The 24,187-nt window shown below is 34.9% G+C and overlaps 1 protein-coding gene across 2 annotated transcripts in view; it reads right to left on the reverse strand.

Annotated features, from left to right (window-relative positions):
• LRPPRC (leucine rich pentatricopeptide repeat containing) overlaps positions 1-24,187 on the reverse strand; it is an 86,499-nt gene that overhangs the window by 47,214 nt on the left and 15,098 nt on the right. For both annotated transcript variants that reach the window (XM_041477097.1, XM_041477096.1), the window contains exons 8-22: positions 23,722-23,866; positions 22,780-22,922; positions 22,390-22,495; positions 22,201-22,308; positions 16,364-16,482; positions 15,681-15,774; positions 12,438-12,507; positions 9,309-9,336; positions 7,021-7,078; positions 5,782-5,888; positions 5,491-5,568; positions 5,112-5,165; positions 4,290-4,403; positions 2,948-3,078; positions 1,420-1,505 (exon numbers count right to left, since the gene is read on the reverse strand). In XM_041477097.1, coding sequence (XP_041333031.1) covers positions 1,420-1,505; positions 2,948-3,078; positions 4,290-4,403; positions 5,112-5,165; positions 5,491-5,568; positions 5,782-5,888; positions 7,021-7,078; positions 9,309-9,336; positions 12,438-12,507; positions 15,681-15,774; positions 16,364-16,482; positions 22,201-22,308; positions 22,390-22,495; positions 22,780-22,922; positions 23,722-23,866 — 1,441 coding nt within the window. The remainder of the gene's footprint in view (positions 1-1,419; positions 1,506-2,947; positions 3,079-4,289; positions 4,404-5,111; positions 5,166-5,490; positions 5,569-5,781; positions 5,889-7,020; positions 7,079-9,308; positions 9,337-12,437; positions 12,508-15,680; positions 15,775-16,363; positions 16,483-22,200; positions 22,309-22,389; positions 22,496-22,779; positions 22,923-23,721; positions 23,867-24,187) is intronic.

A 24,187-nucleotide genomic window follows, 5' to 3' on the forward strand; every position in this document is an offset into this window, starting at 1 on the left:
TTATAGATAGGAACTGTGTGCCCACTTTGCACTACATAACCCTGTACAGCCTGCCCTATAGCTGCAAGATTCTACTAAATGGATGCTTTTATCGTTCAATGCTAACATCTGCTAAATCACTCCATTGTTTCTTCAGCAGATGGCTTGTCACGAGGCCAGATAATAAAGATATGTTTACACTGTATATACAGCCAGACTAATGGTCTGATACCGATAGGGCCTGTTTGCTGTGTCGATACTAATTAGCCAAGGAGAGCCAATGAAAGCTTTCTAACAGACTGCATGTTAAAACATTAGGTTCATTAAGCTTCATTAGTAAGGCGGAAACAAACATTTTTGTATATGGAATAAGTGCATTTTTATAATGTTCTTAATTACTGCATAGACAGAATGTTTTGACCACTTTAGATTTGGCTACATTTCTGAATTATTTTATTTTCTGAGGGACATTTGTGGTCTTAAAAGCAAGCTCATATTTTCAAACTGCTTAATGCAGAGGTGGACATGATCTGATTTATTATGATTTGGACAACACCAGCTTTGTTTTTTATTTTTCTAACAGTAAGCTTAAAAGGCCAAGACAAATTTCAAAGGAAGCTCTCACATGAAAAAAACTGTATTAGCTTTTTTATTTTACAGTGTTTTAAATAAAACCATTACATTTTGTGTCCAGGCTTAAACCATGTTTTATAGTGTTAGTGTAGTTGCTACTCTACAAAGTCATAGAACTCAATATTCAGAATCGCCTTTTAAAGCTAACAGCAGTCTAGAGTTCTTTTTAAAGATCAACCAAACCATGTAAGCCACAGAATTCTATTAGACTAAACTACAAAAATGAAAGAGCTAACAGCTTAATGCAAACATCTAGAAACATGAAATTTTGTAGAACACTCATTAAAAAGCCAAAATTTCCAGGCAGTTTACAGATCGAATATAAAATTCAACAGCAAACACAAAAAATAATAGTAACAGAAAAATATATACTTTGTGAAAAGTTAAATTTTTTTTTTTTTTTGCAGTACTTGGCTCTTATGAGAGGGTTATGTTTATAGGTTTTATGTTCAGCCTTCAGACCTTCTTAAGCAAAAACAAAGCCATTAGTCTAGGCACATACGCAATTTGTGCCATAAGTCATGATCTTCAAACTCAATCCAAACAGCAATGCTAATAAAAACTAGCTGCAGAAATGCAAAAAGCACTGAGCTGTGCAAATGTAAATGACAAGCTTGCCAATCCATTAAAACTAATGGCCTGCACTGTCCAAGCATCTCTGGTTGAATTCACATGCAAATTTGTATGCAAAATGTTCAAGCACTTTTCAGGACATGATATACCATTAATATCAAGTCACATTTTTATTCTCGAGGCAAGATACCTTTATTATATAGCAGAAACACACAATGAAAGCAAATGGATTACCTTCCAGTCTACCATGCTTTTCTAAGACTTCAACCAGTGCTACGTACTTTCCACTGTCAAGAGCAACAGGTGAATTCTTAGGGAAGCTGAAAATTAAAGCATTAAGAATTTTATCAACAGAGGCTCACATTTTATAGCTTCTGCTTAAAGATTTATTTTTAAAAGTACATAACACAGCAACAGCATTAAGAGGTAAAAATGATAGTAAATCTTGAAGGAAAAATCTGATAAAATTGGAAAGATGTATCATTAGAACATGATTTAAAAATATGATCCACGCACCTTCCCACCCTCAAAAGCCAAAGTTTGTATCTCTGAGAAAGAATCAGATGGTTTAATTAATGATTTGGTAGTTATTGCATAAAATAGGGTATTTTTCAGAAGCCAGGGAAGAAAACTGCAGATGCAGATGACTGGAACAGGGCTATATTCTTTTTGACAGAGAGATTGAAACTATTTGCCTAAATTAAAAGCCACTATTTTGAAATTTCTGCTATGCATTGTTTCTTTTCTCTGAAAGTACTACAAGTTAATTAATTCCTTCACCACTGTTTCCTTGTATAACAATCCAAAGAGACACTTATTTGCAATATGAGGCTATGCTTGAGGCAGATCAGTAAAAATGTGTTTCCCCAGTGAAACTCCAGCAGAAGACTGAATTTCACTTCTGCAAACTCACACTGGGGACTACGTGAGAGCAGAACTGCAATCAAAGCCAATACACAACCCTTATTTGTAAAGTGGCAAAATTCTTTATATTCACAACTCAATCAATTCACATGATTTCTAACACTAGCAGGGTGTAATGAGCACCTGCCTGCCAACCTACTGAAAAACCTAAGTAAGTACTTTGTGGGTGTATGAGAGAGAGAGAGACCCTGAAAGTCACAAATAACTTGGTTTTGATTCACTATAGCACCAGACCAAAAGGAGCCTTTTGAGGGAAAAAGGAAAGGAGCAAATAGAAGGATCATCTGCAAGAATTTGCTCCAGGCTAAGTCATGCATGGCATGTTTTAGCTGGAAGCTAACTTTTACCACCAAGATCCAAAGAACTGAATATAAAAATTTAAAATAGAATGTTTGTAGACAGTCTTCAAGTAACACTACTCAAACACTGCTATTCTAAAAACAATATAGGTGCCCTGCACTCTAAACACATTCTAGGTGCTTTGTAACATACAATACAGGTACCCATCCTGAACTGTAAATTAAGCCAAAAATAAATTTAGACACTCTGCACGTTTAAAATAAAAATAGAACACATGTTATGTAGCAATCTGCCTTTTTCAAATTAAAAATAAAATAAAATTACTGACCACACAAAGTAGCTGCTTCTAATGTTCAATTACACAAAGCAAATTTTTTGTTTCCAGAAACCACACCCATGACTGTTTTAAATGCACATACATTGTTGGGGAAAACTAATTAAAAATGGATGAGGGGGTTAATACTCAACCTACTTAATTCAACAAGGTCTGTGTATCAGCATAAATCTCTGTGACATGTTTCAGTGCCGGTGTACTTACACTTTTTCTTTCAGGTTCATTGCCTCTTCTACATTATCATGTCGACAGCACAAATTTATTAAGGCTGCATAGCCACCGACAACCATGTCCGGTTCGTATTTGGCTTTCACTTCAAGGGCTTTTTGCATATTCTAAAAAAGGAACAAAGCAAAGATGTGAACGAGAGGAAAAGTCAATCTGACATTATGAATCTTATACATTCAGTGTGCAGTTACATGACTGCTTTAGTGCTTTTAGTAGCGCAGGATCACATATGAAAACACAGTGCTGTAATGCTTTAGGAAATTTTAAGAGTGAAAGCTGTTTCGCAAACATTATTTTTGTAGAACACCTTTTACATTAATTTGAGAATAGACTTCTAAATAAATTTTCTTCCTTTGCATTTATATTTCTTGCATTTTTTAAAGTAAGAGACTTCTTTTCTTTTAATCCCAAGACCATGAACATGATTAACTCATATTCTAAAACAGCTCTTATTTATTTGGAATTCATAACCATTTTCACCTGGTACACTGCCAAACACATTAACAAAACTACTTTCTAAAGAATAAGAAACTACTTAATAATTCCATAGAAAGCTTATTTTTCTATAAATTCTTATTCATGTATTTGACCACTTTGAACTTGCAGTGGTGTTTGCATCTAGGCTTATTTCATATGCAAAACTGTAGAGATACACAGGCGAGATACTCAACTCTTTCTAAATTGTGTTTGTAGCAGCAGAGAATATTGTGCTATCACCTGCACAACTGTTAATGTTCCTATATATCCAGCATTATAGGCAGGATCATACTGAACAAGAAAACGAACAAAAGTGTGGTGATACCCCACAAATTACAGACACACACTAAATGAATGTAAACTACAGCTGGACGCCTGCCGAATGAAGGCAAGAGACCCTTTATCTCAGAAGAGCTTTCCTCCTGCAGGAAAATGGAATTTCAATCCCTGCATTAACAACCTACTACTATTTGAATTGCAAATGACTAGTGCATGTATCAGTTGCTTGACAATCTAGATATAAGAGACCGGAGCCATGGCTTGAAAGGACATTTGGCATGTATGATAAACCTATCACAGCTGTTACTATCATTCACTTTGCAGATTATTGTAAACAAACTTCAGCAACCCCAAAACATGCCATTCAAGGTGTTGCTGAAATTAGTTAACCTTTTGATTTAATTGCTTTTTGCACTTATGTTTGATTTATAAGCATCAAACCATGAAACCTGAAGCACTGCACTTGTCTTTGCTTAACTGTGTCTTTCCATAACACAGTCATTTATGTCCCTTTAAAAATATAGCTATGTGTTTCCAATTATCTCTGCATTGCTTAAGATACCTCTTCTTCACAAAGAGCATGTATGAGTTGTTTCAAGACATCTGTAATAGGCTGGTTTTCAGCTTTTCGCTCTTCTAGTTTCTTCTCCAAAGCAGACACGTCAGATTTAGCACTCTAAATGGAGGTAACAGAAAGAATGTCAATTGTGAAAACACCCTTCCCTGAACAACTTGTCGGATCACTTTAATAAAAGACAGACAAAATAATCCTTTTCTTTCATACTCAAAGAAAATTTTTTAATCATTTAAGGTGCTTTTATCTGTTTAAATAGTACATACTAATTGAAGACTTGAGTCAGGATACAGTAAAAAAAAACCCCAACATTAAGTCACATATCTACAAAGGTCAACATTACTATTTCTATCGCACTCAGTTCTTTGTGTTCAGGGAAGTAGGAAATAGAAGCCCGTTTCTTTTCCCACTGCCACTTTGCTCAGATCAGAAATGTAAAGACTTGATACTCGACCATTAGAAGCAGTATGGATTTATATGGTTCCTGCCACTCAAGTGGATCACTGTAATTTACAAGCATGAATTAAGCCTCACACCACCACTGTTAACTAACTAGAACTTTCAAAAAAATATCTACCAGGCAGGGAAACTGAGGCATGAGACCTCAGCCAACTCCAAGGTCAAGTATCAGGTCTATATGAAAATTGGGATAGCCTTTACTCCTTCTCTGGAAAGTAACCTCTGAACTTCAAATGGTAGATTTAAATAACATTAATATACTTCCATGACCTGAAAGCTAGTGATTATACCCCATATCCAAACAGTATTATTACAGTAAGAACAAGAACAGCTATCTGTGAATTTACTTACTTCTGGAATGTTGTCTGTAGACAGGGATTTTTTATGACACAGTAACCTTACATCCTGAAATTCAGTAAGACAAAAATATCACTGATCGCCCTCAAAGTTCAATCTCTAAGTAAGCATATCATACTCAAAAAGTTCAAGGTAATTATATAATAGCAATGGTAAAAAAGCTGTGTTCTGCAGCATTATTACACTGACTTGAAACAGCACTTATCAAATGTATCCCTTTCACATTAGTAATGAAACCAGCTACAACAGTGAAAAATCATAGAAAGGTTAAAAGGCTTACATATAATCACTGCATGAAGATTTTTATTTTAAAAAGGAGAATATATTCAGAGATTTTTTTTAGATTCAAAGTAATTGCTATAGAACCACAGACCTTAATTAACTGAGGAACTTGAGAGGAGTCCAGCAGTCTGCAAATGCCGTTGTAGTGGCTGGTAGGGATAACTATATTCTGTACCAAGAGGTGGGGAAAAAAATTATATGAGTTTTGAAACAGAACCAAACTGAAATTTGTCTAACAGAAATTATCTCAGACGTAATTCAAGTCTCCAGCTCTTGCATGTCATTGAGAAGTGGTCTGGTTGTACTTAAAAGCAGCAATTTCAAACCTAATAGATACATGTCAGGCAGGACAGGCATTATGTAGCAAAAAATGAAATGGTACCATCTTCTTCAGCTGATGGAAGTATTGTCTCAAACGCTCCTCCTTGGCCTGTACCTCTGAGTCACTCATGCTGTCAATCAAGTGATACAGAAAATAGCCAACAGCTTCTGTGGAAAAAAAACAAGAGAAAGCATTCCACTAAAATTACCGAGACTGTCATGTTATCAAGATTAATTTATAAGAAATCATTTTGGTGTGAGATGTCACCCTGATGAGAGGCTCTGAAATGGCAACAATGATCACTGAGGCATAGAGATTATGTGGTTTGGGAGCACATATCTAACTGGTGAGTGAAAGGAATATTAATTATTTTCAGACCTAGTGACAGCTTTTCAGTACAGAATCTTACTTCAATCTATTTTTTTCCACTACCGTGTGACAGAAGTGGTACTGCCCAAGGCCTTCTCCCCCTTTCCTGCCTGCTACCCCAAATAGTTGCCACAAATATTTTGTCATTGCTCAAAAGAAAAAACAGATTTCTAACACTTTGCATATTTATTCTGTACATTTCACCCATTATATTCCATTACCAAGCTACATTAAGTATTGTAATATTAATATAAAAGCATACAAAAATATTTTAACCATTCGCGTAAGTAACACTGAAGAAACTGCCTATTAGCCAATGAAAATTAAGATGAACAGATTTCATCAAATTATGCTAAGTTTCTTGTCTATGCAGTGCAAAAATACATGGGGTCCTGTAGCGCTTCCGAGAACAGAAAGAGTATCAAGTACTACCTTCCCAAAGGTTAGCTCTCCCCATACCTCCTTGCCCCTCTAGCTCTGAAGGAGGGGGAAAAATCAAACCTTTTTTTTAAAAAAAACACATTAAACAAAAAAAGTATACTTATTTCAAGGTAGAAGATTTGGGATACTAAGTACCATTTCGCCTCACAAAATCTGTACCTTTAATACTAAATGTAAAAGTAGGTTGAAAAACTGTTTTTTTTTTAAAAGAAGTATTTAAGCACTGATACTGTAATCCTTCTCCATTTTGATCTATAAATTCAGAAAAATAAATCATTATCAGTAAGATTTGTTTATAATTAAAAAAAAATCTCGTGGATCTCAAAGAATATGCTCTGATTATTTGAATCAGGATTTTACCCAACATGTTTTCAAATTTCACTTTCAAAAAGAAGCAATCAGTGTTTACTGTTGTAATCCCTCAAACCCATCATTACACAGAAGAACGGATTTGTGGATAAGTTACAATCATAGAAATTGAAACTCTACCAGTTGGTCCTGGAGGCGTCAGGCAATAACGTTCATCCTTGTACAACAGTTCTGTTATCTGGTGAGACAGAATAATCGTACATTGCAGCCAAAAGAAGCAAGCAAGGACAAATAGCATCTGAAATTGAATTCTCAAAATAATAAAGCATCTCTCTGTTAAAGTATTAGTCTTTACCACATCATAGTCATTCCCTAAGAAACACAAAGGGGTTTTTTGGTAAATAATAGGTTTTTCTTGAAAAAATATTGCAACAGAAATGCTTTCTGAGGTATAGCATTAAGACAGGGAACACTCCAGTATTCTGTTTATATATCATTCTACAGGAAGTTAGCTATCCTAAGACACTGCTTAACGTGTGTCAGTCCTGGAGATGCTACAATTATGTTCTAATTTACCAGAAGGCTGAAATTGTCCTAAAAAGCTTCTTATTTTTTGTATCTGAAAGAAGCAAATACAAAGGAAAAATCAAGGAACAACATTCATCATGCTCTGGTAGAGTTAAGGTAACTAGTACAGCTAGTTGTAAATAAGCTGTTGTAAATAAGTACAATTTTGAATGCCAAAACATGCGTTCATAAAAATTAATTACAACTACATTTAGCACTCGTTTGATCCATCATGCAAAACAAAGAAATATATAGATTTTACCTCTACTGAAAGAAAAGAAGCATTTACCCAAAAGCCTTCCACATCTTACCTATAAATACTTTAACCCAAACAACATCACTTGAAAAATCATTTGATTCTTCTTAAGGAAATGGAATCATTTTATGAATTAAATCTTCAGTTAAAAACTAAAATTGTGCTTCAAGAATTTTTCTTTTATCTCCCATGATTCTAGAATGCAATCTCAAAGAAGTCAGAAGGAGATGCATTCTCACTGCCAAAGTGCTGTGTTTTAAGTAATGGCAAAAGAAAAGGAACCCTGACCTTCAATTGTTGATGAAAACGAATAAATAATGACAGAAAATACCGAATGTGCACCTGAATATCTTATCTTTTACTTTTCTATCAACACCATGGACACTGTTCACAGTGAAACTACAGCTTTTTTCTGCCCTTTTCCCCGTATCTTCCTACGATAACTCAATACACTCTGCAATAAAATCCAATGAAGTCATAACAGTTCTTCTGAATCATAATATCAGAATACTAAAAGCGATGAATTACAGAAAAAATGTGTAATATTATTTCTAAGTGTCTATTTACTTTCCAAGTTAGCATTTCTTATTTTACAAGTTCAATGCAGGTATTTACTCTTAAACTTAGTGAAGACAATAAAATTTCTTCCATTGTGATGAAGAACAAAATTAACTCTAGATATTACTTCACATGCAGACCACTATTACTTCAGCTCTCTGCCCTTCAAAATTATTTTCATAATGGGACCAGTAAGAGATCCCCCTTTTTCTTTCCCTGCTCTCCATTTTTTTTAATGCAAAAAAGGAAGGAGAGAGGCAGCAGACAAAAATATCCTCTCACCAGAATCATCACATAGCAGTAAAAGGTAGTAAAATGTAAAAAAAATCCTGAACTGGTTTTATGCAAATCATTGATCAGAGACTTTCCAAATCTCAAGCTCCATTTCATTCCAAGATTTCTTTGTGAAATCTAAAATGTACTTTTAATCAGCAGTTACAGTACTGAAGAATAACAATAAAAAGCACAGTGCATCCCTTCCCAAATTCTGAAACCACATCCAAAGCAGTATCTGCCAACATCTCCCCTATTTTAATACTGTGCAAAATGTAACAACCATGTTACGTTGCAGTTTCTTTCTACTGTAGCCCTAATGTAGGGTTGGGCAAGATGATCAGTAATTTCCCTTTGAGTTCATACCCGTAATATCTTTTATTTGGCTTTGACTTCAATGCTATAAGTGATATAACAAAAACTTTGAAAAACTAAGTCTGCCTTTCTATTTTGTTAGCACCAGGATGAGGACAGAGAGAAAGTTTAAGGAGGGCAGGAAAGTTAATTGATGCCTGATGGCACAACCATGGCAGACTTTGGTCCAGAAACTACGACCACTTTCAGCAGTAACCACATTGATCTAGAAACTGCAGTAGAATAAGCTAAATGACATGGTAACACCACACTTGATTTTTCCCAATTCCACTTAACTGTCTGATTTGAAAACTCAGTTTGATACACTTGTTCGATCTGCCACTGACTTGCTCAAATTAGCAGGTCTACCATTTTCAGTCTCAGAATTCAGATTTTCAATAATGCACCATAAACAGGCGATGCCAGAAGAATCTTGATTTACAGTTTTATCTCCACTTACCTTGCTCCATAGATGTACATCATCTGAGCTGAAGAGGGCAGCAAAGGATAACAAAAGCAACAAAATTATTTTACGCTTGTAGCGTTCTTTAAAACAACACAGAACATTAACACTGAGGATCTTATTTAAATGAAATGAAAATACAACAATTGACACATACTGTTTAAACCAATTTTGTACAGAATAACTTTAGGGCTTTTTATTATACTCAATATGGCTGTAATTTCTGCTAAAAAACTTAAAATAATCCAACATTCCAAATAGATCACTTACAACTAGAAAGTGTTTTAGCTTTGGTCTTAGTTCAATTTTTTAACATATCCTAATTGTATTTTTTTGTTTTATACTTCTCTATTTAGCATTTCAAGAAAATAAGCTTCACTCAAGCTGCACTTTACATAGAAAGCACTTGATACATGGAATTTGCTAGGAAAAAAAAAACCCTAACTCTCCTGTGCGTTAGACATTTTATACACCAAGATAACTACAGGCAGCTACTAATGCATTTATTCCATGCAAAAAAATAAAGTAATCAAATCTCTTAAGGTATAATGGTCATTATAGTGAGAGAAACATATAATATTTTAAAAAGTAGAAAACAAAACACAGTTCTCCACTCATAGACTGAAAGAGAGCTTGAGGAAGAACATTCTCTGTACATCATGAGGTTACAACCAAAAATCATGTCAACCAGTTCACCAAAGTATGAAATCCCTGACATCTTAATGTAAACCAGCTGTCTCAAATATTAAAAACCTCACATTTTCCTGTAATTCATAGAACTTCAAAATTCTCACTGGAAGTTACAAGTTTTCAAAAATTTTAACTTTCTGACATCTAAAAACAGCACTAACATAGGCAAGGGTAAGAGAACAAAAACTTATTACATGATTTTATCTTCCTGTAATTCTCATTAAAGGAAAGTAAGATGTCAGTCTGAACAGACACACAAAGCCTTGAACGCAATCACAGAAATTTAGGATTTTATTTAGGAAGTTCAAGCCTATGAAACATTTGTTCTTTCTGTGCAACTGCCACTTGTATTTGAAAATGAGTCAAATGCGGGTCCACACAGAGGAAAAAGAAAATGCCATCTGTGAGGTTAGTTAAGCTTTGTTGGGTGAACTCACTCCACCACTGACAGCATGACAATGAACTGCAGATATCAAATGCATCAATTTCCTAAAGTACTTGACTCTGAAATAGTAATGGTACATCAGGCAAATAGAATGGGAATACTTTGAAGCAGTTACTAAAGAGCAGTTTCAACAGAAATCCATAAACTAGTCTGCCACAGACATTGTTCATATGTCCTTGGCATCCCTACCCTGTACTTTTGTACTCCAATCCTGAACTTTGTTCATTTGAACACTCAAGGCCTGCATTTAGCCATAAAATTTTGCTGTGGTCTTTACAAAACCTGCAAATATTCTTTCTTCTCTCCTATCATACCCTCAAGTTTCATGTTCAGGCTGTTATAGCTATTAAGTTTAAAACAGAAAAGGCAACATGAGTGAGTATGCTTTCAGAAATAATGTAAGGGTAAAATCTGAGCACAGGTGACCTTGAACACAGTGTCTGAAACCAGGTAGCAAAAAAGGCAAAAAAAAGAATAATAGAAAACGGATAAACAAAACTTATGGCACACTTAAAAGTGGCAATGAAAGTTGGGGTAAAAAGTGAAAAAAACCACCACCACCCCATCCCCCGCCCAGAAAAAAATCACATCAAAAGATCCTTAACCTTAATTTCTATCAGAATTCTGAGCTTTCAGCCCAGATGGTCAATAACTGTTGTAACCAGAACAGCAGGAATTGTTCCCACCATGAGGAGAGTAACTGGTTCACTTGGGCAGAATATAGTGTTTAGCAACTAGTTTGCTAGCAAGATGATGGCATTTTAAAGATACTTTAAATCACATTCTGCACACCTGATATTTCAGGCTAGTGTTGGTTGTGTGCGGTAAACATTAGCATGGTTTGCTTTCTAGTGAAAATCCTACTTCAGCTGGATATTTATCTATACTTATAGACAGAAAATGTGTTTAGAAAATCTGTTACTTAATAAATCTGAAACAGATGATTCTGAGGCTGAGTATTAAAGGAATAACAACATACTCCTACTGGATCTAAAATATTATTTCACTTATCCCTTGGATGCCAAGGCCAGCTAGGCCTAGCTAAGAAACCAAATTTCAACACTGGTTTGCTTTTTCTCCTCCTTTTCCTGTGATACAAGAGGATCAGCTAGATAGAACATGCAATTTACTAGGAAATTATTTTGGTCATATTCACCTGTTACGTTTCACTAATATCCAACCAAAAACAGTTCTAATTCATACTCATTACAAAATTCCAAGAAATAACAAAATCAGCCTTCAAACCCTGGTCCTCAGTAATATTAGGTAACTTCTCTTCTTCCCTGTGGTGTAGGCATGCTGAAAAAAACCCTATCATTCCCAGTCCTAAAGATGTGACTGGGGCAAGCAGTGCTTGCTAATTCACATATACTTGCATAAGCTTAAGACAATCTTGCAAATACACAAGGAACCTTCCTTGCAGAACAGGACCATATGACTGTGAACACAAAGTTCTGGCAATGTAGCTCAGAACTAGGTGTTACATGTCAGTGTTCAGGAGCCCTATTAACCCAGAGGGCACAGAAAGTTAGCAGGTGTAGCAGAATAAGCGAGGCTCTTACTGGTATTTCATCTTCATCAAGCACCCTATTACTTTACTGGTTAATAGTGACAATCTTTAGGGAAATCTTACAGTAGCACAGCAGTTTATTAAAAAAAAAAAAAAAAAAAAAGTGAATAAAGATAATGTTTACTACCCAAATGTTTACTACCCTAAGTTTATATATGGGCACAAAGCACAGAACAAAGAATAATGAAATTCTTTTTCATCTGCTACATATAATGTTTCAAGTGTACGCTCATATATAGGAGAGGCCAGGAAAATGAGGAAAGCAGGGAAGAACAACCTGTATCTCCTACTACACTTGGAATGCTACTTTTAAAACATGGACCAGGGGACAAAAGACTGGACAGACTTGTGTTCAACAAGATAAAAAAGAGAGGGAACTTTGTTACACAGGAAAAAGAAAGTGTTCATATAACAAACTTACCTTTTAAAACCCACAAAGAGGCTGTTTCTAAACAGACGACAATCTATAGCAGGTGTGTTTGCTGAAGACACTGTAAATGGAAGAAACTTCTCAATAGTCATTGTCAAAAAATCCCTGAACTGCAACAACTCAGCAAATCATGTAAATAGACCATTGTTTGAATACCTATTTTCATAGTTTACTAACTGCTGACAAACATTTATAAACCAAGATTTAAAATGTCCAAGTGTTTGAAACAGTCCTTTACCAGCTCTAAATCTGATCCATTTCAAAAGCAGATATTCAGGGAGTGTGAAGTTTTCCCTCTACATTGCCTTTAATGCAAATAGTTAATAAATTAGCTTTTTATACAAATTATTAGTTGCATAAAGCATCTTTATCTGTAAGAAAGTACAAGACCAATTGCAAAAAACCAAACAAACCTCAAACAAAACTAATCAAGAAAACCTGAGATATTAATGCTGGGGAAAAAAAAAAGTTCCACTGAAGGCAAATGGTTTGCTAATTGTTTCAGACTGAACACTGGCCTTAAAATAGGTTTTAAATTTTATTATTTTATCTTTTTAAATAATTATAAAAATAAAATTTTAAAAATCCAAGCAAAAAATCAATGGCACAACACTTTAAGTGTTTGCTTCTGCTAGCATAAATTCACTGACAAGAAAGAAAAAGCAGTTTCATGTAAAGTGCTATCCACTGAATTAAATGAAATCTAAGGGAGAAAAAGAGAGACAAATATACAATTCTATATGTTGTTATACAGAATAATATTTTAACACAAAGGAAACTGCAAAATCACTGTCCCTGAGAGGTAATTTACAGTTATGCTTCATGTCCTCATCTTTACATCATTTCTTGACTAAATATTCCATAGCATTCTACCTTCTTCCTGTAGAATTGCTGTCTCTCACTCCAGCACCGCAGACCAGCAAAGAAAAAAAAAAGCAGTAGTGGGTGCATTTAGGTCCTGTATGAAGTTATCATCATCTCACTTCAGCACCACAATGGAATTAACTGCTATAAAAACCTGACTGCACAGGGCCCTTTCAGCAAGGGCTGCAATATGGTAGAAGATAACCAAAATAAAAACATCAGCTCTAAAGGAACCTGGGAAGTCAAAGACAAGAACATGCTAAGAGCACTTCCTTAGTCTAACTCTAGTTTTAAATGCTGGAACATTTCTTTCTGTTTGAAAACCCCAGGTAAAGTTGGTTTCAAGACATCCTCAATACAAATTCTCCTCCAGCAGTATAATAAACTTTTTGCCCATAAAAAAAAAGAGCAGAAAAGCATCTTAGTATGCTCAGCTGCTGCTGACAATCGGCAAACCTGGTTTCCTTAGCAACAAACAAGTCTGAGAAAATCAAGGGTCTGACAATGAAGTGGAATGGAACGGCATGATAAAGGGAAAAAGCGGCTCTCATGTACACCGCCTTATGTGCCCAGATTCCTCAGCTGATGCTTAGGAGTTTTCATCTTGTCAGTAGCAGAAATCTATACATTATAAGGCATGAGAAGCTGAATCAATACACCTAGATAGCAGCCAGCATTAATAACCACCTTTGCCTCCTCTGACTATATTGATGAGACAATCTCAAACTATTTTCCATACTGCATCTATTTTTCCCTCTTTGTAATACTGCAAAAGGAGACAAGTCAAAAAGAAAAAAAAAATCAGCTGTTTAATATCTGTGCCTTATCATCACATAGGTGCTAATTAGATTTACTAGCATTCATTTCAGCTTGGTAAACTATTTACGGAGTGGCTTCCTTTAAAGCTCAAGTTCAAAGAAATTTGATATGTCTCCATGAATTAATAACCCTGATCTTTGCAAACAGAAATACCACTAAAAGATTTAAATTCAACTACAGACAATGGCTAAATAATATACTAAGTGATACTAATTTTCTGACAGTAAGACAGAATTCAACTTGCTGTATGTGCTTGTGTCATACTTTTGATATATACATTTACCATATACCAGGCATACATGTATTTATGTCTTAAAACACATTAAAGCCAGCCTGTTTCAGTTAACCAGAATGAAAGGAGGGGTCTACATTTTCATGGAGGAAAAAATCTCCCAAACTATTTCACATTCCAGAAGAGGTTTCATTGTTATTAATAAACAGCCCTCCTTTGAAAAAAATTTTGAAGTTTCTTTTTAGGTACTTAAATTTTATGGGTCAATGGTTGGGTTCATGCTTTTTGGGTTTTTTTTTGTAATAAAACCAAACAAAATACTGGCAAAACGTAAGGTGAATTTTGAGGATTCACTAATTGATAACTCTCCAATACAAAAATCAAACCACTGATTAGTAACTACTCAATTTTCTCATCTGCAACACAACAGCTTCCCAGAGTCACGGTATACAGACTACTTATTTCTGTATTTGTTAAATAAAACAGTTAATGACAACGGCAGCACGCAACTGCTTAAGCTTTTCCCTGAGACTTGGACAACTTGTTTACAGAGAGATTTTTCTGTATCAGATTTAGCCCAAGTTTAGGTATTTTATTAATACATCAGTATACTAGGAATGTAAAAAATATTTATTTAAATTTTGAAGAGAATCATATTCTTACTTAACCAAGGAAATTGTCCCTTCCGGTACATTCAGTCAATGACACAAATTAACATCTGCAAGCACTGAGCATCAGAACAGTCTTTGGAGAAAACTCTTAAACATGCTACAATTCAATGCCTAATTAACCAATCACATTTATACACAACTTCCATGACCAAAAGATCAGCAGAACACCCTCAGGTTAATGTCAGTGACCATCGGATCTTTAAAGCTGGTTCTTTTATGAGTAACTCTGTAGTACTTCAGAGCTATATCGTTCCTCACTTTCTATAGTCATTGATGCTTGCTAACAAAAGTAATCCCAGCACCAACCACCTCACAGGCCTTGTGAAAAGCAAACTCTTTGCTTAAGCTCTCTAAGCACAATATTGTCACACTCCTGTCACAATCACAGTAAAGGTGTTATTTGCAAATAACTTGTACACAAATCTTATGGCCAGGTTCAATACCAAAGAAATAAACTATGATTTCTGGTTCAGAACTGGTAGTTTCAATCTGACAAGTCATCATAGAAGACCTCACATGATAAGCAGTTTGCTCAAGTTCCCCACATATGTTGAAATCTCACATATTAATACAAGCAAATCCTTCAGCCTATAACCAATCCAAACTATCACCAAGTACACAATAACAAGCAACATGAAAAATACTCACGTATAGAAATAACTTTGTCCAGTCTCCCCTGAAGTGCTTCACTTCTTATTTCTGCTACATAGCGCCCAACACTTTCAAACAGGCAGCCATTTTCCTAGAGAAAAAGGAATCAACCATGAAACATCACACAGAGAAGACCTTCTGAGACTTCATATTTTTAAACACTTCCTTCCCAAAGGTAACTGTTGAGAACATAGAAGGTGCTCTACAGAAGTCTATATGGCAGCCAAATGAGTTGCTACTGACCAAAATTTTTTTGGCATTGAAATCAACTGCAAAAGACAAAGTCATGAAAGGCAGAAAGACAGGGACACATATTTGGCCCCCAATTCTCAATTCTTTAGTGAATAAAAAAACCTATTCACCAGAAATAACTGTAGTACTTGCAGTCCCCAGTAAAAAAAAAGGACACTACTCATTCATTTGCTTTTCCAGTTCAGGAAACAAAAAGCTACTAGGTCTGGAGCAAAATACTTTGGTTAGCTCTGAAGAAGAAAAAGTAAAGCAGCAGGAGGAAGACATGATAAACAAACCATCAGTGCAACAACTGTTTGAAAAATATTCTAAATATACTGAACAGGCTTTCATGTTTGGATCACTACTGGGATCTAAAGCCCTCACAGAGAACATAATATAAGAAGCCATGTAATAGCCATTTTTACATATTTTGCATGTAAACTCACCTTCAGCTGGGCATGGGCAGTTTCAATATCAGCAAAGTTTTTAAAAACATAGTCTGTATATGTTTCTGCATCAAGGTCCACCCCCAATTTGTGCATCACTTTGAGGACCTCAAAGATACCTATCAAGGCAAAATTAATAAGGCTAAGCATTCAGAAAAAGGAAAACTCGAGAATCAACATGTAAAAATAAACATTGCTTTACAAAAAAAGGCTCAATTTCCCTCTTTGGAATTACCTTGAAAAATCCTGCATTTCTATTTTAGGTATTAATAGAATTCTTGACTGTGAAACTTAAAATAGATTCACAAAACTTCATATTCTGTTTTATAAAAACCATAAAAGTTAGGTTTGGAAATTGCTATTATACAAAGTTATTTTCTAACACAGCAAATATATGAGTTACTCATGTTTGCAGAAGATCTTATAGAGCTATGTATCAAAATGTCCATATTATTGGGAATAGAAAACAAATCTGAAATTTGATATAAACTACATAATCTCAAGATACAAACACATTCTTCAGCACATCATACATTCTTAGTTTTGTTTCCAGTATCCAACTCTGATTAGTGTTAGTATTCAGGAATTTTCTCTGGACTTGTTTAAAAGTAGTAATATGTTTGTAATCAAATTGGTTTACAACACATCAGCTGCAAACAGGAAATTCAGAAAAAGGACTCTCCCAAGCCCAGTGAAGCTACATTGTAACTTTTACAGGGTTCACATCATGTCACACAACTAGACTCTGTATCACTTCTGTACAGTCACATTTGAAGACACCAGACACCAATATTAATAGTCCAGCAACTAGAGTGTAGAGTATATGTCATTCTTTTTAATTGCTTACACTCTTCTGACTTGCAGAAACTTCTTACCGTAACCTTAGCTACCAAACTCTGAACTCCTGTCAAAATCAATACAGGTATAATAATTTTTTGCTGGTCTAAAAATGATTTGTCAGTTGCTGCAGGACACCAGTACCAAACAGCATATGTTTTTTTCAACTTGCATTTCATACTTATTACTTTAAAAATGTCCAAAGTCCCTGTCTTTGCCCTGGAGTGCCACCTATGGAAAAGTGACACTTCCATGAATATTTTATGCAGTGCACTATGGTGCAAATAATCAAATGTGAATTCCCTTTGAGCACTTGAAAATACATGCAGGCAAGTCACACTAGATTAAAGTCGCATCATCTGTTCGAGTTTGCCTTAAACAAAACTCTGATTTTGGGCCAGAATCTAAAAAAATATGAATAAAGAATTAATTACACAAAGTCTTTCTTCATACCTTTCAAATGTTGACAGCTAGTTTCTATTTCACGTTTTCAACATCCTAGAACATACATTAAGTCCTCCCATGCTGCAACCTTTTCAAAAATAACTGTAACACTAAAAAGTGGTTTGAAGACCAAGAACTAGATCCTGTAGTGAATAAGGTGTGGTGCACTCAGGAGTTTTGAGCTCAAGTCTGTATGCAGAGGCTTGTTAAGCATCCCCACTCCCTAGCAGACAGACCAGGGCACATTTCCTGAGCAGGAAAAGTCAGGTGTGAGAAACAGAACACCAGCACAACAGCAAGATGCAGATACCACAACCATACTGCACCAAAGTAATTGCACAGCCAAAGTAATCACAAAATGAAAATATGTGCAGCAGCATTTTTTTTTAAGGTGGCTGATGTACAGTTTTTGGGGGGACAGGAGATTAATGAAACCAACACAGAGTCCTACAGTTTTGCATACATTTTCTACCTCACCAAAAGCAGAACTACTTTATAGTCAAATAAACATCTTCCACAATACTAAGCAATGAAGCATTTCCATTTCAGTTAGAAAGATTTGAGGATTATGTACATGGACTTTTATAAATTCTTTGCTGTGCATAGTGGAAAGCACACTGACTTCTTCTCCCTCTCAACCAAAACACAGACTAAAAATGAAAGGCACAGAAGTGCAGTCTTGTTCATGCAGAACACTGGTCTCACAAACTTTTTTGAGAACACCCCCCCAAATATACATGTATATTGATTTAGAAATTATTCATATGTATAGAATACATTCACATGTATTGTGGGCATTATCAAACATACATGAAAATCGAGAGCCAAAAATGATAAAATGATAAAACATTTATTTGCTAACAGTCCACTCACAACCCAACGGATTGCCCTGCACACCCCACTCTGGAGACCACTGATCCAGAAGACTGGGCATGACTAAAACCCCCAGTGAAGTCTTTTGGTCATCTCCTGACTTGATCAAGAACAGGCTTTTTGAGGTTTTAGGCTGACATACGTAAGTACACAGGAGCTGAGTATACAAAATCAAATAATTGAGTAGAAAGAAGACAGAAATAGAAAACAAAACAAAGCCAAACAACTCCTTTTTGTCAATACTGGAAACAGCACTCAAACACCACAACAGAACAGACCCCAACCTCAAATCAGTATATTGAAGAACAAATATAAGAGATTAACTATGAGGTGGTCATAATATTTATGCGGTAGAGCAGCTTTTCAAAAACTGCAAAGTGAGGCTTGCATTTCAGTCTATCATTCATCTCCTAAAGTTCTCACAGTTAAGTCATCCCTACTCCCTAAAGCAGTCCCATGAGAACAGAAGGTATTCCTAAGGCAGCTATGTATGGCTCTACATGAGCATGGGAAGATAAATTTGGCTTTAAGCAGTTTTCTGAGGAAACAAAAAAACAAAACTTCAGTTCAAAAAGTAAAGTCACATTCAGGAAAGTATAGCATTTAACATATTTTTGCTGTGCTGGTAGTTTCAGATCCACTCAGAATGTTTTTTGCCAGATGATTTCAAGCAGTAACTTTGTGAAATCACTCCCCTTATTCCCTTCTGGACCTAGACTCATATTTTCCAAAGTAAAAACTGAATTACCATTCAGTAACCATGGGTTTTGCATGTAACAATAGTTTATACAATAGTTCAATAACAGTAGAACCCAAAAGCAAAATGCACACTTGTAAAAAGTGTTTTTAAAAATAGCATGATCATTCAAATGCAAAGGGAAGCTATAAAATATTCAGGAATAAGCCTAAATTGAACATTTCTGCTTATTTACACTAGGCCCTCCAGATTTTAGTGCATAATCTGATACAAAATGATTCTCGTGCCAGTAACATTTTCAAATGCACTGCATATTGATCTTTTAAACCCTGCAAGCACTTTTCACTCCTAAAAGCCTAATAAATACTAAAGAAATAAGTATTTATCAACTAATGTAACAGATGCACATAAAGGCAATGCCCCACCTGAAATTATTTGCCTGTGTAAAATGACTGAAAAGAACTGTTTGCTTTTTCAGAGTGGTTAAGGTGTATTTAAAAATGGACTAATTTAGTTTCAGACCTCCTAGCCACCACTTTACTGCTACTTTTCTTTCAAACACTATTCTGTAATACAGAAATTACAGAATTTTCTTTAATATCCAGTGTCAGATTTTGCTATAATAAACATTAGAGAAACATGTAATTAAACACTGCTACTTGTTATTTAATTGTTTGGGTCACACTATTTTTACTGATTCAGATATTTGTACACTGCAGTTCCAGATAACTTGTTGCTTTCATACTGTTTATTCTAATTACTTAGTCCAGTCTACATCCTATCATATTTTTAATAGCTTTTCCTCAAAGTTCTCTTCCATTACCAGCCTACAGCAAGACACAAAACTGCACACATTAGGCTGGGCATTACTACTTCGTTGAGAAATTAATTACCTTATTTTTTGGTATGAGACATGATACTGTGTCTATACTCCTGTTCATATTATTTTTTGCTCCTAGAAAGCACCATTCTATTCATTTACTACCTGCTGTCACCGTTAGACTCTCACTGCAGCATGACTGTTTGCTCTATTATTTCTATGAAATCAATTTCAGGGTGGATGAGCTTTTTTCTCCCTATTTACCTTCCTTCAAGTGTACTGGTTGCATTTTTAGATAGTGGAACTAATTTATTCATCTTTTTTATTAATAACTCAGAAAAAATTGAATGCAAGCTTACATAAGGGAAGAAGACAACTTGTTTCACTATTCATGAAGAATAGTTACACTGGCTCTTCACTACAGAAGCAACTGAGCAGGGATCTTCTTACCTAATACATTGAAAAAATTGAAAAATCGCTGACTTCTGTAGGCATGTACAGCACTTCCACTTGACAATATCAACTTGGATAGTGAGTACTAGGCTATAAAACTGAGTTTGCAAATTCACAACATTATCTTACAGCCATACAGAAGTATGTGTAGTCAATGCCTTTGCAGACAGAAAAACAAAGGCTCTAAGGAAAATGGCTAAAAATGCTGGAATTGAGGGATCCTTCATCAGTTCTCTTCTCAATTTGCTTACATGACCTCCAGCAGTTGCCAAAGCACAGCTGATTTCTACAGCAGGGAGATTAAGGCAACCTCTGATCATGGCAAAGACCAAAAGAAGTACAAAAACCTAAGTTTCTCTTGATACTCAAATATTGCTTTAATTTTGGCAGCCAAGTCTAAATCTAAAAATACTTCCAACATCTCTCAGAATTGTGTCAGTGAAGTGAAATTTTTCATGGAGTAAAAGAAAGCAGCTTTTTTTCAGTAGGCAGCATCCACACAGAGAAGTATGGTGCTGATTAGCATTTACTTATTTTTGGCAACACTGTGTTTCAAGTAAGTCACAAAGGACCCAACTAAAATATCAGACTTTTAAAATAACATAGAATGCCAGACTTTTAAAATATCATAGAACTTTCAAGGATTTCAAAACCTGGGAGAAGATAAACTTGGGCAGTAGTCTAGCAGGAACAGAGCCTAAGGAGTTAATAAAAACTGAATATTGTTTTCATAAAGGCTTTTTGAAAAAGACTTGAGACATTTTTATAGCCAGAAACAATTAGGGAATACTTGTTTCAGCATTTCTTCCAAACTGGAATGTGACTGTATATTTAAGATAAAATTGCGATATGGAAGAGTCTGCTAAAAGCACTTTTTTTTTGTTTGTGCATTTTGTTTGTCACCCAGTGTCACACTAACAACTCTGCATCTCATTCTAAAGCACATTATACTGTGAGATAAGATGAAAAAGACAGTTTTTTGTTTCCCCAAGGGGGAAGTACTTCTGTTAAAAGCATCTTTTTACAATACCATTCTTTCTGAATTACCAATAACGCAAACCAAAGAATTAGATACTGTACTCTAAAATTTAATATTTTTTCAATTCTTATTCATATCCTGTAGACATCCCCATGTGTAACAGGGGAAAGTATGCTAAATGCTTAAACCTACTTAAGAATCCCAAAGATTGAGCATTTTTGTCCTTCAATCAGTATGCTGTCAGGTCAGGCTCACACATTCAGCAATGTAAGTTCTCCTGCAGTTTTTATGATTCTAACAAAACTCACGTTTGGTTCATCAGGCAAATAGTAAGAAGCTGGCTTGAATAAAAGATTGGGTTTGCAGTCCAAGAGAGCTATAATAACATAACCTTACTTTTAAATTCTTCACTTGGATTTGCAGTTTCTTCAAGAGTACACTGTAAATAGTAATGAGCTGCATAAAGTATGCTGGAAGGCAGAAAGAATGTGAAGAGTTAAAAAGATAACTAAACACTCTCACATCTTTCTATGTCGAGTGAGACTTGAAATTTGTAGAACTGTATCACAATCAAGCAAGAAAGGAGGTTTTAAAAAAGTCTTTCTGAAGGAAAAATTGTTTGAAATGAGGACATACAGCAAGGGCTTTGTTAAATTTCTGATGAATCTCATGACAGTAGTATTTGTGCACTAGGTATGCAATAATGTCACAGGAGCATTTTTCACACAACTCACCTTTAAGATTATTCTCTTTCTGGTATGCAACTAGCAGTGGCCAGCAATAGTGAGGTCTGAGTGGCAAGCCTTCCTCCTTCATCATCTTCATCACAGCAATGGCCAAGGCTGAAAACATTCACCAAATAATTAAACAGTGACTAAGTACTCCAAATGAGCATAGGTAAAATAACTAAAAAAGCAGAGTACCTGATTTGTTGGCCTCCAGAGCACAACGCAAGATAAATGGTAACGGTGCCGAGTGCATCTTTTCTTCTTTTAACTCCTTACAGAACTGCTTCAGCTTGTTTACAGGCTGCAAACAATTTCAAAAATTAATTTAAGGTATTTATCCATTTCTCAAACTCTTAACAATGTCAGATTCTTCTAATGTTTAGAAAATTGATATTAAATAAGCCAAACAGGATTCCTTCGTGAATTTCAATTTATTATACAAGTTGATACAAAATAATAAAATGCTTCTTTTGCCCTTGAAGAACCGTGCAACAACTCACCATTTTCAATCTTCACAGCTGCATTAAACTAAATATACTGTTGTTGTTATTAGATTAAGAAAATAAGTATTACTATTCCGCTTACCAGATCTCTATTTACACAATGTTGCAAGAAGAAGCTACCTTGGTCCATATCTTCACGTGATAAATGACTTAAAGACTTCAAGATGCTGAAGCTGATATCTTCAAAGCCATGAGTTATCAGAGTCAAACACAGGTTCATAACATCTAGCAATTGAAAAACAGAGAACAATATTAATATATTAATAAAGTGCACACAACTTTTCCACCTTAATCTACTAAAATTAGTGAAAGCTAGAAAAGAAAATGTTTTACAAGTACCATTAACATAGTTTTAAACAAGATTCACAATCCAAATCTGAGACTACCTTTTCCAGAATTATTTATATTTATCAATGAAATTCACTTGTCTCCAAAGACTAGGCCAAAAATTACAGAAGTATCACCACTGCAGCATGACAGGAGGATAAGGAAAAAAGAAACTCATTTCTAGACACATCAAAAAAAAAAAAAAAAAGTATGAAGTATAATTAACAGTTATCAATCAGATTAAACATACTGGGATTCAGAAGCGACTTTAAAGGTAGGTAATAAAAAACTGTATTTAGTATCCCTTTTTTATGGTAGTCTTGAAGAGCTCTCACAACAGGAATCTTAACAGCAATGTTTGAAGAAAAGGACTCCACACTTGCTGCTTTCTTATAAAAGCTTAATGCATTTTAGAAATTTTTAAAAAAATGATAGATTAATTTTGGTATGCGAATTATTAAAGCTGTTTCATATTTAGATTGTATAAAGTACAATCTAAACCCACAAACACACAAATTAATCCACAAACTACTGGCAAAAATATTCCTTTCCCTCAGTATTCAAGACAAAACCACAAAATTACCTATTTTTGGAAAAAGAAGGAAAAAAAGCAACAACAAAAACAAATGAAAACAAAACAAGAAAAAGAGGAAAAAAGTGTTCTCTCTCCACTCTGCTGTGGGAACCAAGGACATACCTGGAATTAATTCCCTTTCAAATCTTATGCGTCCTTTAATATCCTCGATGTGCTGCGGATATCCAGCCTTGGCAAGGCTAAAAATCACCTGCATCAAAATCCTGTCCATAAGGTACCCTTCAGTCTTCTCAACCTGCTCTAGAGTCTGTAAAACCAAAATGAATTTAGCTTGAATCAACTCCAAAGTGACTCAAAACAGAATACTTTTTAAATCAAAACAAAACAAACACAAAAACCTGGGTTTTTTTTCTTTTTTAAAATCCACAGATTTAGATAATGGAACATAGTAGAGAGAAAAAATACGCAAGAAGTATTAAAAAAGACTCAAACACCTGTAGACTGTCAAAAGAAAAATGGACACCTAAAAGGAATATAACATAGTTTCTTTCTAATATCTAATAATATATGAAAACACCAGAGGTATTGTTATTGTGAGATGACTTTCAAAAGAAATTACTTTGTAAAG

Source organism: Pyrgilauda ruficollis, unplaced genomic scaffold (genome assembly GCF_017590135.1).
Source record: "Pyrgilauda ruficollis isolate IOZ18807 unplaced genomic scaffold, ASM1759013v1 scaffold4, whole genome shotgun sequence".
NCBI classification, from domain to species: Eukaryota; Metazoa; Chordata; class Aves; order Passeriformes; family Passeridae; genus Pyrgilauda; species Pyrgilauda ruficollis.